Source organism: Mobula hypostoma, chromosome 6, assembly GCF_963921235.1.
Source record: "Mobula hypostoma chromosome 6, sMobHyp1.1, whole genome shotgun sequence".
Classification (NCBI taxonomy): Eukaryota; Metazoa; Chordata; class Chondrichthyes; order Myliobatiformes; family Myliobatidae; genus Mobula; species Mobula hypostoma.
Genome location: NC_086102.1, coordinates 177,873,476 through 177,887,856, shown reverse-complemented (window position 1 = coordinate 177,887,856; position 14,381 = coordinate 177,873,476). Strand labels below are relative to the sequence as shown.

At 43.8% G+C, this 14,381-nt stretch overlaps 1 protein-coding gene across 2 annotated transcripts in view; it reads left to right on the top strand.

The window, feature by feature from the left end:
- The window catches only part of LOC134348636 (dipeptidyl peptidase 4-like), a 189,494-nt gene that overhangs the window by 132,583 nt on the left and 42,530 nt on the right, over positions 1 to 14,381 (top strand). For both annotated transcript variants that reach the window (XM_063052331.1, XM_063052332.1), the window contains 2 exons: positions 4,441 to 4,565; positions 4,650 to 4,697. In XM_063052331.1, coding sequence (XP_062908401.1) covers positions 4,441 to 4,565; positions 4,650 to 4,697 — 173 coding nt within the window. The remainder of the gene's footprint in view (positions 1 to 4,440; positions 4,566 to 4,649; positions 4,698 to 14,381) is intronic.

Below are 14,381 nucleotides of genomic sequence, written 5' to 3'. Positions count from 1 at the left end.
AAGGTAGATCAGATGGGATAATTGGTATCTGAAGCTTGAGGATATTTCCCCAAATGGGATTGCTGGTCCTTATTGAAGCCTTAATTATATGTAGTAACAAATATGAATTAATAATGTTATTATATTGTATTGTATGGTGGATGCAAATTCCTGAGGATCTCCTTTTAGTTGATGACTCTGTGATGGCTCATCAGGGTGGAGCAGAGTGTTTCTGCACTCTGTCACCACCTACTTCCAAACAGAACTACTTTTTTAAATGTGCTTCCACTACTAAACTGTGTATGCTTGGAGCCTGGAACTTACATTTTGATGATGTGCTTTTTGGCCGACTGAGCGATCTGGCATGTTTGCTGTCTCTGGGGATTTTGGTGAGATTCAGAGTTGGTGTGTGCCTTAAAGGCAGAGCACAAACCTATGATCAGCTCCATTGCTTCTTGCCGATTATAGGTTGAAATAGGTGGTAACGAGAGTGGAGGGGAAGAGGGTGTTCAGCACCCTCTGCTTGCGCTTGAATGATCGGTCTGTCTCTATGTGTTTCTCTCTTGGTCTCTGAGTCTCTCTGTCTCTGTCTCTCTCTGTCTCCCTCTATCTCTGTCTTGGAAGATGCAGGAGTCTTGGGTCCCACACTGCAAGGTTTGATTGGTGTGGCTCTTGACTCATTTTTGGAAGACTCTGCGGTTCATGTTACACGTGTTTCTGGATTCTGGTTACTCTTATTTTGCTATTTTGCGTGATTTAATCGGGGCACTTTGCCACGAATTGGGGCACTTCACCACAGCCTGGCTCTGCAGCGAGCAGTCAACGATCGACACAGCGCCGGACTGATCTGAATTAAACTCAACCATTCTGGACTTCGGGACCATTTTAAGGCTCCATGGTTTAATGTTTCATATTCTGTGTGTTTTTCATTTGCTTTTTGCTGTTTACATGATTTGTTACTTTTTTGTGCGTTGTTTGATGTATTCTTTGAAGAGATTCCATGGTGCTTTTTGTTTCAGGCTGCTTGCAGAAGGCTGCAACTCACGACTGAATACTTTATATATATTTTGATAATTAATGTACTTTGAGTCTTTGACAGAGTTTAGAAATTCAGCAGGAAAACATTCAGCCTCGTCAATGTCTGTCAATATTTTCAAAAGATGGTCAGGTACAGATTGCCCATGAAGCTTCAAAAGAAAATCTTTATTCATGACCTACACAGTGTCATTTTTTGGTGCTAACATTGCTCCTTCACACAATCACTGGTAACGCATGATGTCTGGGAAACCAGCTTGCATCAATTTTTCATTGAACCCATTCCTGTTGATTCTTCATGTTTAATTTTCCTATTTCTAATTTCAGTAACTTCAAAGCAAATTCTCTTATAGACGGATTGCTTGTCAAACATGCTTGCATTTTGGCTTTTAAGTGTAATTGTTTAACAATTTCCCAAATATACAGTATGATGCTGTGATATCGGTGTCCAATTCACCTGCTTTAGTACCTCATGGAATTACCGATAGCATTTGGTGGAAAGCTCAACTTAGTACTAAAGTAATGGCTCCTATTTTTGTGTCTAAGACCTTCTCACATTTTTTCTAATGTTTCAATGACAGCAATGGGACCAATTGTACATTCAACCCAGACAAGAATCTGTTTGAATTGTTGTCTGTCCAGTTCCCTGACCAACATTATATGCCGTGGTCTCAATATTTGTCAAACTTAACAGGCATCTAAAGGTCAATTACCACCCCCCCACCCCCATTCCAGACTCTGACTATTTCCTTCTTTTCCCCTGCCTATTACTTCCCCTGATCTCATCCTCCTTCCCTTTCTCCTATGGTCCACTCTCCTCTCCTATCAAGTTCTTTCTTTTCCAGCCCTTGCCATTTCCCACCCACCTGGCTTCACCTATCACCTTTCTGTAAGTGTCTTTCCCTGCCCACCTTTTTTTATTCTGGCATCTTCCCCCTTCCTTCTCAGACCTGATGAAGGGCCTCAGCCAAAAACGTTGACTGTTTATTCATTTCCATAGATGCTATCTGACCTGCTGAGTTCCCCCGGCATTTTGTGTGTGTTGCTTTGGATTTCCAGCATCTAAAGATTTCCTCGCAAACAACAGGAATTTTGCTGATGCTGGAAATTCAAGCAACATACATCAAAGTTGCTGGTGAACGCAGCAGGCCAAGCAGCATCTATAGGAAGAGGTGCAGTCTACGTTTCAGGCCGAGACCCTTCGTCAGGACTAACTGAAGGAAGAGTGAGTAAGGGATTTGAAAGCTGGAGGGGGAGGGGGAGATGCAAAATGATAGGAGAAGACAGGGATCGGCTCTATCCATCCCCCTCCTGTCTTCTCCTATCATTTTGCATCTCCCCCTCCCCCTCCAGCTTTCAAATCCCTTACTCACTCTTCCTTCAGTTAGTCCTGACGAAGGGTCTCGGCCTGAAACGTCGACTGCACCTCTTCCTATAGATGCTGCTTGGCCTGCTGCGTTCACCAGCAACTTTGATGTATGTTGCCTAAAGATTTCCTCGTGTTTTTAAAGGTCAAATGTTCATTTCCACTCTAAAACGCAGTCAAAAGATTCGAAGCATTTCCTGATGATGCATCTGGGAGGACAAACATCTTTTGTGTTTGAACTTTAGCCAAAAATACATTAGTAGACAAAGTATTTCCCATTCCACTGGAAGATTCCAAGAAAAAATGATTCCTTGGTCAATGCAACCAAGGTATTTATTTGGTATCTCACTAAACAAGGTTCTTTTTCTCAGATATATTCACTGAAATGGATTAAATCTTAGCTATCTCCCAAGAAACTCAGTGCATATAGTTTCAGTTTCTCTTTACAGTACAGTGGAACAGAAGTGCTCAGATTAGGTCCATCCAAATATTTAGTAACTTAAAAATACATTTTAAAAATCCCATTAATATTCCATTGGGGAAAATTTAAATTAATCCCTTTTACCTATAGGGGGCTGTAGCACAGTGGGGCAGATTTAAGGTTATGGACGTGGGAAAGTTACAGGAATTCATTTACCACATAGATAACAACTGTTGAAAAACATGCGGCTCATCTCCACTTCCTCAGAAACAAAGAGAAGAGAAATGAAAGCAACACACATCAAAGTTGCTGGTGAACACAGCAGGCCAGGCAGCATCTCTAGGAGGAGGTACAGTCGACGTTTCAGGCCGAGACCCTTCGTCAGGACTAACTGAAGGAAGAGTGAGTAAGGGATTTGAAAGTGGGAGGGGGAGGGGGAGATCCAAAATGATAGGAGAAGACAGGAGGGGGAGGGATAGAGCCAAGAGCTGGACCCGCGATAGGCAAAAGGGATACGAGAGGATCATGGGACAGGAGGTCCGGGAAGAAAGACAAGGGGGGGGGAACCCTTACACTTCCTCCCTTACCACCATTCAGGGCCCCAAACAGTCCTTCCAGGTGAGGCGACACTTCACCTGTGAGTCGGCCGGGGTGATATACTGCGTCCGGTGCTCCCGATGTGGCCTTCTATATATTGGCGAGACCCGACGCAGACTGGGAGACTGCTTTGCTGAACACCTACACTCTGTCCGCCAGAGAAAGCAGGATCTCCCAGTAGCCACACATTTTAATTCCACATCCCATTCCCATTCTGACATGTCTATCCACGGCCTCCTCCACTGTAAAGATGAAGCCACACTCAGGTTGGAGGAACAACACCTTATATTCCGTCTGGGTAGCCTCCAACCTGATGGCATGAACATCGACTTCTCTAACTTCCGCTAATGCCCCACCTCCCCCTCATACCCCATCTGTTATTTATTTATATACACACATTCTTTCTCTCACTCTCCTTTTTCTCCCTCTGTCCCCCTGACTATACCCCTTGCCCATCCTCTGGGTTCCCCCCCACCCCCTGTCTTTCTTCCCGGACCTCCTGTCCCATGATCCTCTCGTATCCCCTTTTGCCAATCAACTGTCCAGCTCTTGGCTCCATCCCTCCCCCTCCTGTCTTCTCCTATCATTTTGGATCTCCCCCTCCCCCTCCCACTTTCAAATCTCTTACTAGCTCTTCCTTCAGTTAGTCCTGACGAAGGGTCTCGGCCTGAAACATCGACTGTACCTCTTCCTAGAGATGCTGCCTGGCCTGCTGCGTTCACCAGCAACTTTGATGTGTGTTGCTTGAATTTCCACCATCTGCAGAATTCCTGTTGTTTACGTAGAAGAGAAATGAATGTTGATTTTGATACAGTCCTTACAATCTGTGAGTGAGCAAAAGAAGTGTTGTGTTCATCAGTTTTATGTAATCCTATCTTCCTTTTTTAAAGTTTGGCATGTTCCAGTTTTCTAATCATCTGATGCTTAATGCAGAATCTAATATATACATACAGGACATGACTAATTTCACAGCAATTCTCTAAGTAAACTTGCACAAAGTCTATTTCAGTCTGGTATTTATGTTATTTTTTCTCTCCTACAGGATTGAAGTTGGAAAAGGTAATCCAAAATCACAGTGTATTACCTGTGAACTGATGAAAGATCGCTGTCAGTACTATTATGCATACTTCAGCAAGAAAGGGAAGTATTACTACCTGTATTGTTATGGTAAGTGCATCAAAGATGTTAATTCTTTAAAACCAAAGATGGATAATTACCACCTACTTACTATCTGACCTTTGTTCTATGCAGGTCCTGAAATGCCTATTTTTGGTATTTACAATACTGCCAATCATTCAGGTAATCACAAATATGTTAATTTTCATAATGAATTACAGTGGTGCAAAAGCTGGATCATTCGAGTCCTAGAACACCACAACACAGAACAAGCTCTTGAGCCCATCAAGTCTGCCTAGTCCCATCGACCTGGTCCCGGACCATAGCCCTCCCTAACCCTCCCATCTCTGTAGTTATCCAAATTTCTCTTAAGTGTTGAAATCAAACCCACGTCCACCACTTGTGATGGCACCTTGTTCCACACTTTCATTACCCTCTGAATGAAGAATCTCCTCCTTGTGTTCCCCTTAACCATATTCACTGGCCTCCAGTCAGCGAGGCAACCATCTACTACTATTCTTTAGCTTTCCCTGTAAAACTGATATCTAATCAATTTACTACCTCACCTTGAATGCAGTTGTATCATCAGGGACACTGGAGGTTTCCCTGCCTTCCCATGTCCTGCAAGCTGAACATTCCACGATCCTCCCTGGCTTCACCACTGCTCTAAATGTGCAAAAAGAAAGAAAGAATAAATAAAAAAAAATCTACCTATGCATTTCCTTGCTGAAGCCTCAATGAGCCAAAGCCTCAACTCCCCACTCTAGCACTGGCCCACTCACACAATTGCTGCTCTGCCTAAACCTAACATCTTTTTATTAGACCTTCCCAAGTACCTAGTTATGCACAATCCAATGTCTAATCAGGAACTGTGGCTCTCAAAGTGTGTTCACTGCCCTGCTTGCTTCTTTTGAACTCTCATTAATGGATACTGTTATGAGATGACAGTCAACAACAATCATGAACAATTTGAAAGATAAGTCACCTTGGACAAACAGGATATATGCAGAACGTGTGGATCATTCATAGTTAATTTGGTGCAAGCTTCCACCAGATTCCGGCAGCCCACTTCACTTCTGTATAGTAGTACTCCTAAATAAGTTCAGTTGCAATTTACACATTCGTGAATGTTTAGCGTTTTTTGTACTAAGTTGCAGAAGTCTGCAGAGGATAATTCAGCAAATCCAGAGGGCAGTTTCCTGATTTATTCTGCCACGTATACCAGCAGTTCACAGCTCTCTATCATAGTTGTGACCCATAGACATTGTCCATGACATCAAATGAACAGAAGCCAGAATGATGAGGTCACGCTGGTGGCAAAAGCAACAAAGGGAAAGAAGACATTTAACCAGGAATCCAGATCTGCTCAGGGTATTCAGGTAGCATTATCTCCAATTAGGATCTCAGTGTAAAGTGATCCCCATAAGGATGTCCTCAATTAAACCAGGTATGACAGATACAATTTTAACCTCAGAACATAATAAAGTCCGGATTAAAACAGGCTATTAAGGTGCCAGAATTGTGAATTTCTAGATATCAAGTTCTTTCTTGGCTGGATCTGGAGGCGTTTTAAAACAATCATTTTGCTGCCCATGGTTTCTGTTCATTTGATGTCATGCTATGTGTCAAGGACAATGCCCATGTTCAAGTTCAAATTCATCTCTGAATCGTACACACGTATACTGCCAGGTGAAACTATGTTCCTCCAGACCAAATGCACAGCACAGTACATAGAGCTCATACGTAACAGGGGAAAGTTATAGCATTTGGGTCACTGGCAATGACTCTGCCTCTGTGACTCAGAAGGGAAGAGGGGAGAAGAGTTGAGCTGTGGTAATGAGGGATTCATTAGTTACCGGAATGGACAGGCGGTTATATGGGCAAGAAAGAGATTCCTGGATGGCATGTTGTCTCCCAGATGCCAGGGTTTGGGACAATAGTGTGTAAAAGGAACAACAGTGCGGACTATTATCTAAATGGGGAGAAGGTTTGAACATCAGAGGTACAGAGGGACTTAGGAGTCCTCGTGCAAGACTCCCAGAAGGTTAATTTACAGGTTGAATCTGTGGTAAGAAAGGCAAATGCGATGTTGGTATTTATTTTGAGGGGAATAGAATATAAAAACAAGGAGATAATGCTGAGGCTCCATAAGACACTAGTCAGGCTGCACTTGGAATATTGTCAACAGTTTTGGGCCCTAAATCTCAGAAAAGATGTATTGTCATTGGAAAGTTTCCAGAGGAGGTTCACGAGGATGATTCCAGGAATGAAGGGGTTAACATATGAGGAGCATTTGGCAGCTATGGGCTTGTACTCACTGGAATTTAGAAGAGTGCATGGGGATCTCATTGAAACCTACCGAATGTTGAAGAGACTAGATAGGGTGGAGGTGGAAAGGATGTTTACAGTGGGAGTATCCAGAACTAGAGGGCACAGCCTCAAAATTGAGGGGCAACCTTTTAGAACAGTGGTAAGGAGGACTTTTTTTTAGTCAGAGAGTAGTGAATCTGTGGAATGCTCTGCCACAGACTGTGTTTTAGGCCAAGAATGTGGGTATACTTAAGGTGGAAGTTGACAGTTTCCTGAACAGTCAGGATATCAATGGATATGGCGAGAAGGCAGGTGTATGGGTTAGAATGGGATCCAGGATCAGCCATGATGGAATGCAAAGCAGACTCAGTGGGCTGAATGGCCTAATTCTGTTCCTGTGCCTTGGTCTTATCTTGGAACAAGTTCTCAGCATTCTTAAGTGGGAGGGTGAACAGTCAGAGATTATGGTCCACGTAGGTACCAGTGAGTAGGATGAGTGACGAGGTTCTGCACAGGGAGTTCAGGGAGTTAGGGACTAAATTAAAGTGCAGGACCTCCAGGGTTGTGATCTCTGGATTGCTCCCTGTGCCACGTGCCAGAGAGGCCAGAACTAGGAAGGTTATGCAGTTTGACATGAGGCTAAGGAGTTGGTGTGGGAGGGAGGGCATAACATTCTTGGATCATTGGGCTCTCTGGGAAGATGGGACCTGCACAAAAGGGACAGTTTGCACCTGAACTGGAGGGGGACAAGTGTCCTAGCAGAGCTGTTAATGCTGCACGGTGGGGTTTAAACTAGGATGGGAACCAGAGTGCCAGAACAGGTAATGGAGAGGTTATGCAGACAGATGTTTGTAAGTCCTTAGACAAAGTCAGGAATCAAAAGGTTGAGCATGACGTGACTAGTGCCCTGAGCTGCATATATTTCAATGCAAGAAGTATTGTACAAAAGGCAGTTGAGCTCAGGGCATGAGTTACAACATGGTAGCCATTAGTGAGACTTGATTGCGGAGGCGGGGCAGGACTGGAAGCCCAGTATTCCTGTTTTAGACGTGACAGAGTGGGAGTGATTAAAGGAGGAGGGGTGGTGTTACTCGTCAGGGAAAATGTCACAGCAGTGATCCATCAGGACAGACTGGAGGACACGCCTAGTGAGGCATTACGGGTGGAACTGAGAAATAAGTAAGGGATGACCACGTTAATGGGGCTATATTACAGACCACTCAACAGTCCAAGGGATTTAGAGGAATATATTTGTAAAGAGATCGCAGACTGTTGTAAGAAACATAAGGTCATTACCGTAGGTGATTTTAGCTTTCCAAATATTGACTGGGAATCCCATACTGTAAAAGGACTAGATGGGACAGAGTTTGTCAGACGTGTTCAGGAAAGTTTTCTTCATCAGCACGTAGACGTCCCAATGGGAGAGCATGCAGTACTGGATCTGCTGTTAGAGACTGAGATAGGTCAGGTGACAGAAGTTTGTGTAGGGGAACACTTTCCATCCAGTGACCACAGTGCCATTAGCTTCAAAGTAAATATGTAATATTTATGGTCTGTGGGTTGAGATTCTAAATTGGAGAAAGGCCAATTTTGATGGTAATAGCAATGATCAGGCATTGGGACAGGCTATTATCTGGCAAAGCTGTACTTGGTAAGTGGGAGGCCTTCAAAACTGAAATTTTGAGGGTACAAAGCATGTATGTGCCTGCCAGAATAAAATGTAAAGATTACAAATGTAGTGAACCTTGGTTTTCAAGAGATATTGAGGCCCTAGTTAAGAGAAAAGAAGGTGTGTTGCAGGTATAGGCAAGTAGAAACACATGAGGTGCTTACAGAGTATCAGAAATGCAAGAGAACACTTGAGAAGGAAATCAAGAGGGCTAAAAGAAGGCATGAGGTTGCCTTAGCAGACAAGCTGAAGGAGAATCCCAAGGGTTCTACAGGTATGTTAAGAACAATGGATATAATTGCTCCTCTGGAAGATCAGAAAGATAATCCATGCATGGAGACAAAAGAGATGGGGGAGATCTTAAATGCATTTTTTGCATTTGTATTTACTCAGGGTACAGACACAGAATCTATTGATGTTATGCAAAACAGCATAATTTCATGGACTCTATACAGATTACAGGGGAGGAGGCGTTTGCTGTCTTGAGGCATATCACGGTGGATAAATCTCCAGTGCCTGACACAGTGTTCCCTTGGACCCTGTGGGAGGTAATTGCAGAAATTGCCAGGGTCCTAGCAGAGATACTTAAATCATTCTTAGTGACAGCTGAGGTGCCGGAGGAATGGAGGATAGCCAGTGTTGTTCTGCTGTTTAAAAAAGTTTCTAGACGTAAACCAGGAAATTATAGGTTTGTGAGCCTGACATCAGTTGTGGGCAAGTTATTGGACGGTATTCCAAGGGACTGGATCTGTAAGTATTTGGACAGACATGGACTGATAAAGGATAGTAAGCATGGCATTGTGTGTTTTTTACAGGTCATGTCTAATCAATCTTATAGAGTTTTCGAGGAATTTTCCAGGAAAGCAAGTGAAGGCAAGGCAGTGGATGTTGTCTACATGGACTGTGGAAAGGCATTTGACAGGGTCCTGCAGGGGAGGCTGGTCAAGAAGGTTCAGTCGCTCAGCATTCAGGATGAGACAGTAAATTGGATTAGACATTGGTTTTGTGGGAGAAGCCAGAGAGAGGTCATAGAGGGTTGCCTCTCTGACTGGAGACCTGTGACTAGCGTTATGCTGCAGGGATCAATGCTGGGTCCTTTTTGTTTGTCACCTACATCAATGATCTGGATGATAATGTGGTTAGCTGGATCAGCAAATTTGCAGATGACACCAAGATTCGGGCTGTGGTGGACAGTTAGGAAGGCTATCTTGGTTTGCAGAGATATCTGTATCAACTGGAAAAATTAACTGGAAAATAGCAGATGGAACTTAATGCACACAAATGTGAGGATTTGCACTTTGGAAGGACCTCCAGGGTAGGTGTTTCACAGTGAACGGCAGGACACTGAGGAGTGTAGTAAAATAAAGGGATCTGGGAATATAGGTACATAATTCATTGAAGGTGGCATCACAGGTAGACAGGGGCATAAAGAAAGCCTTTGGCACATTGGCCTTCGTAAATCAATGTATTGAGTCCAGGAGATGGGATGTTATGTGAAGTTGTTTAAGACATTGGGGAGGCCTAATTTGTAGTACTGTGTGCAGTTTTTGGTCACCTACCTACAGGAAAGCTGTAAACAAGGTTGAAAGAGTACAAGGAAAATCTATAAGGATTTTGCCAGGTCTGGAGGACCTGAGTTATAAGGAAAGATTGAATAGGTTAGCACTTTATTCCTTAGAACATAGAAGGTTGAGATGAGATTTGATAGAGGTCTACAAAATATGAGGGCTAGAGATAGGGCAGTTGCAAGCAGGTTGGGTGGACCTACAACCAGAGGTCATGGGTTAAGTGTGAAAATGAGAAGTTTAAGGGAAACATGGGGGGGGGGAATCTTCTTTACTCAGAGGGTCATGAGAGTGTGGAATGAGCTGTCTGCACAAGTGGTGCTTGCAAGCTCGATTTCAATGTTTAAGCTAAGTCTGGATAGGTACATGGATAGTAGAGGTATGTAGGGCTATGGTCTCGATGAAGTTTGATGGGAATAGGCAGTTTAAATGGTTTTGGCATGGACTAGATGGCCCTGTTTCTGCTCTGTTCTATAGCTCTGTGATTCTTACACACAACGTTCCAGTATATTACCACAAATAAATTCATAAATAGTAAGTTGCATTTATGACACAAGTTCAAAAGCAAGCACTTTACCTTATCTCTTTTCCAGCCTGTCACCGCCCTTTAGTGCTTCTCATCCTTCCCTTTCTTCCACAGTCTTCTACCTTCTCCTATCAGATTCCCCCTCCTCCAGACCTTTATCTCTTTCACCAATCAACTATCCAGCTCTTTACTTCATCCCCCTCCCTCTCTCCTGGTTTCACCTATCACCTACCACCTCGTACATCTTCCTCCCCTCCCCACCCCTCCCCAATGTTCTTACTCCGACTTTTCATCTTCTTTCTCCAATCTGGATGAATGGCCTCAGCCTGAAACCTTGACTGTTTACTCTTTTCCATAGATGCTGCCTGGCCTGCTGAGTTCCTCCAGCATTTTATATGAATACTCATGAATGCAGCCAAACCGAACAGCATTACTCCAGTGCCAAGGTGCAAAATGCAGTTCCAACAGTCACACACGGCACAAGGTGCACATAAGACAGCAAGCTCGTGTACAAGATATCAGCAAAATATAGTTACGCAAAAAAAATAGTCCAAGACCCTGAGTCGATGAATGTTGCAGCAGACTGCAGTCGGTCACAATAATATAGAACATAGACAACCTACAGCACAATACAGGCCCTTTGGCCGACAATGCTCTGCCTAACGTGTACTTACTTCAGAAATTACCTAGGGTTACCCATAGCCCTCAATGTCTTATCTTCCGCTGAGCGAACACCGGGGGGGGGGGGGGGGGCTGCACTGACTCCAGCTTTTATGCCGCACCACTCCACTTCTGATGGAGCGGATCGACTTCAACGCCTCTCCCCTGTGTGGCTGTAAACAGGCGCCGCCACAGCTTGAGTCTCAATGCTCACTATAGCCAAGGCCTCCGATGCTCCTCTGACACAGGCAGTATCACGATCAACACGAAATCCAGCTCCTTCAGTCTCTTCACTAATAAGCAACTCACTGATGGGGTAAACCTGCAGTGCTCTAAGTTCATGATGTCCAGCAGGATCCTGTGATTGTAAAAAAAAATAAGTTTAAACAGGACAATAACATCTTTGGTTGACCCCATAAAAGCCGTTGCATCTTACTGGATATTATAACATGACTGGTGATTCATATACGATGAGACTTGGGTGGTGGCAGGGAGCTCTGTAGTCTCACAGCTTGGGGAAACAAGCTGTTTCCCAATCTAGCAGCCCTAGACCTAATGCTGTGGTACCTTCTGCCTGATGCTGGGGGTCAGAGAGATTGTTGGATGGATGAGAGGGATTATTGACAATGCTAAGGCCCCTGTGCGTATAGCACCCCTGATAAATATCTCTAATGGATGGAAGAGAGATCCTGATGATCCTCTCAGCCACCCTCACAATACTTTGTCTAGACTTGCAGTTAGACGACTTGTGATTCCTATACCAGATGGTGGTGCAGCTGGGTCAAGCCACTTTCAGTGATGCTCCTGTAAAAATTGCTTCGAATGCTGGGGGTGGGGAAAGCACATCATTGAATACCACTTTGACGGAGAGCCAAGAACTGCTGGTATATGTATCAGAATGAACCAGGAAATTGCCCTCTGGTATTGCCGAATCATCCTCTTCAGACCTTTGCAATTTAAACCAAGTACAAAAAGCACTAAACACAAATCTGTAAACTGTACCTAAAGTTGTTTTTGGAGCGCTGGTATACAGAAGTCATTAGGGACTGGCGGAAGTTTGCAGCATGCAGGGCATACGCATGTTCTTTATTACCACACTACTGCTCTCCATTCAAAGCGTAAACAAAAGTTGAGGCAGGGTTTTGGTGTGTGATAGGTGATGAGGGTTTGCAGGCCCAAGGAAGAAGATTTCTACTTCAAGTATAATTACTTGGTGCCATTTTCCAGTTCGTGGGCTGAGCTGAGTTGGCTCTAGGTATCACTAAAACAAGTCTCACATTTGTTGTGAAATCCATGTCCTGCATGGGTGTCCAGAGCCCCTCCCCATAGGTTAGTCATGCACAAGTAAATAGACTTACACTATTAGGTACCACTGCACCTGTCCGTGCACCTTCATACTCTCAAAAGAACCCAAAGAAAAAGTGCCCAACCTAGATGACAGTTCATCTTCAAATGAAATTCAGACATAAACATGCACAGTGTGATAGAACTTGATGCCCTTTTTACTTACAAGTGAAGGGTTATTTTACTTTACATTTCTTTAATTATCTCCTACTGACCAACATTACAGTAGCCGGGATGTGAATTACAAATTACAGCAAAAGATACAAAAGGCTTGTCAGAAGGGCAATGTCGTGATAAGCGTTGGGGATTTTAACATGAAAGTGGATTGGGAAAATCAGGCAAGTACTGGACCTCAAGTGAGAGAATTTGTAGAATGTCTAACAGATGGCTTTTTAGAACAGCTTGTTGTTGAGCCCACTAGGGGATCGGCTGCTCTGAATTGGGTGTTGTGCAATGATCTGGAGGTGATAAGAGAGCTTAAGGTTAAGGAACCGTTAGGGAACAGTGGTCACAATATGATCGAGTCCACTATGAAATTTGAGAAGGAGAAACTACTTCAGTGGAATAAAGGAAATTACAATGGCATGAGAGGGGAACTGGCCAAGGTTGACTGGAAAGGGACACTAGCAGGAAGGACAGCTGAGTGGCAATTGCTGGAGTTTCTGTGAAAAATGAAGGAAGTGCAAGACAGGTATATTCCAAATAAGAAGACATTTTCAACTGGAAGAAGAAAGTGGCTGGCAAGTGAAATCAGACCCAAAGTAAAAGCAGAAGAGAGGGCATACATGGAAACCAGAGCTAGTGGGAAGAAAGACAATTGGGAAACTTCTAAAAACTTGCAGAAGGAAACTAAGAAGGTCATTAGGAAGGAAAAGATGAATTATGAAAGGAAGCTGGTGACTAATATCAAAGAAGATACTAAAAGCTTTTTAAAGTATATAAAGGGTAAAAGAGAGTTGAGGGTAGATATAGGACCAATAGAAAATGACGCTGGAGATATTGTAATGAGAGACACAGAGATGGCAGAGGAACTGAATGTGTATCTTGCATCAATCTTCACAGTCGAAGACATTTACAGTATACTGGACATTCAAGAGTGTCAGGGAGGTAAAATATGTGCAGTGAAAATTATGACTGAGAAGGTGCTCAGGAAGTTTAATGGTCTGAGGGTGGATAAATCTTCTGGACCTGATGGAATGCACCCTCAGGTTCTGAAGGAAGTAGCTGGAGAGATTGCGGAGGCATTAACGATGATCTTTCAAGAATCGAGAGATTCTGTCATTGTACCGGATGACTGGAAAATTGCAAATGTTACTCCGCTGCTTAAGAAGGGTGGGAGGCAGCAGAAAGGGAACTATAGACCTGTTAGCCTGACGTCAGTGATGGGAAGTTGTTGGAATCGATTGTTAGGGATAAGATTACAGAATACCTGGAGGCACATGACAAGATAGGCCAAGCCAGCATGGTTTCCTGAAAGGAAAATCCTGCCTGACTTACCTATTGCAGGGTAGCCAAAGGAGATTCAGTAGATGTGGTGTGCTTGGATTTTCAGAAGGCCTTTGACAAGGTGCCGCACATGAGGCTGTTTAGCAAGATAAGAGCCCACGGAATTACAGAGGAGTTTCTAGCATGGGTGGAGCATTGGCTGATCGGCAGAAAGCAGAAAGTGGGAGTAAAGGGATCCGATTCTGGCTGGCTGCCGGTTACCAGTGGAGTTCCACAGGGGTTGGTGTTTTTACAATGTATGTCAATGATTTGGACTATGGGATTAATGGTTTTGTGGCTAAATTTGC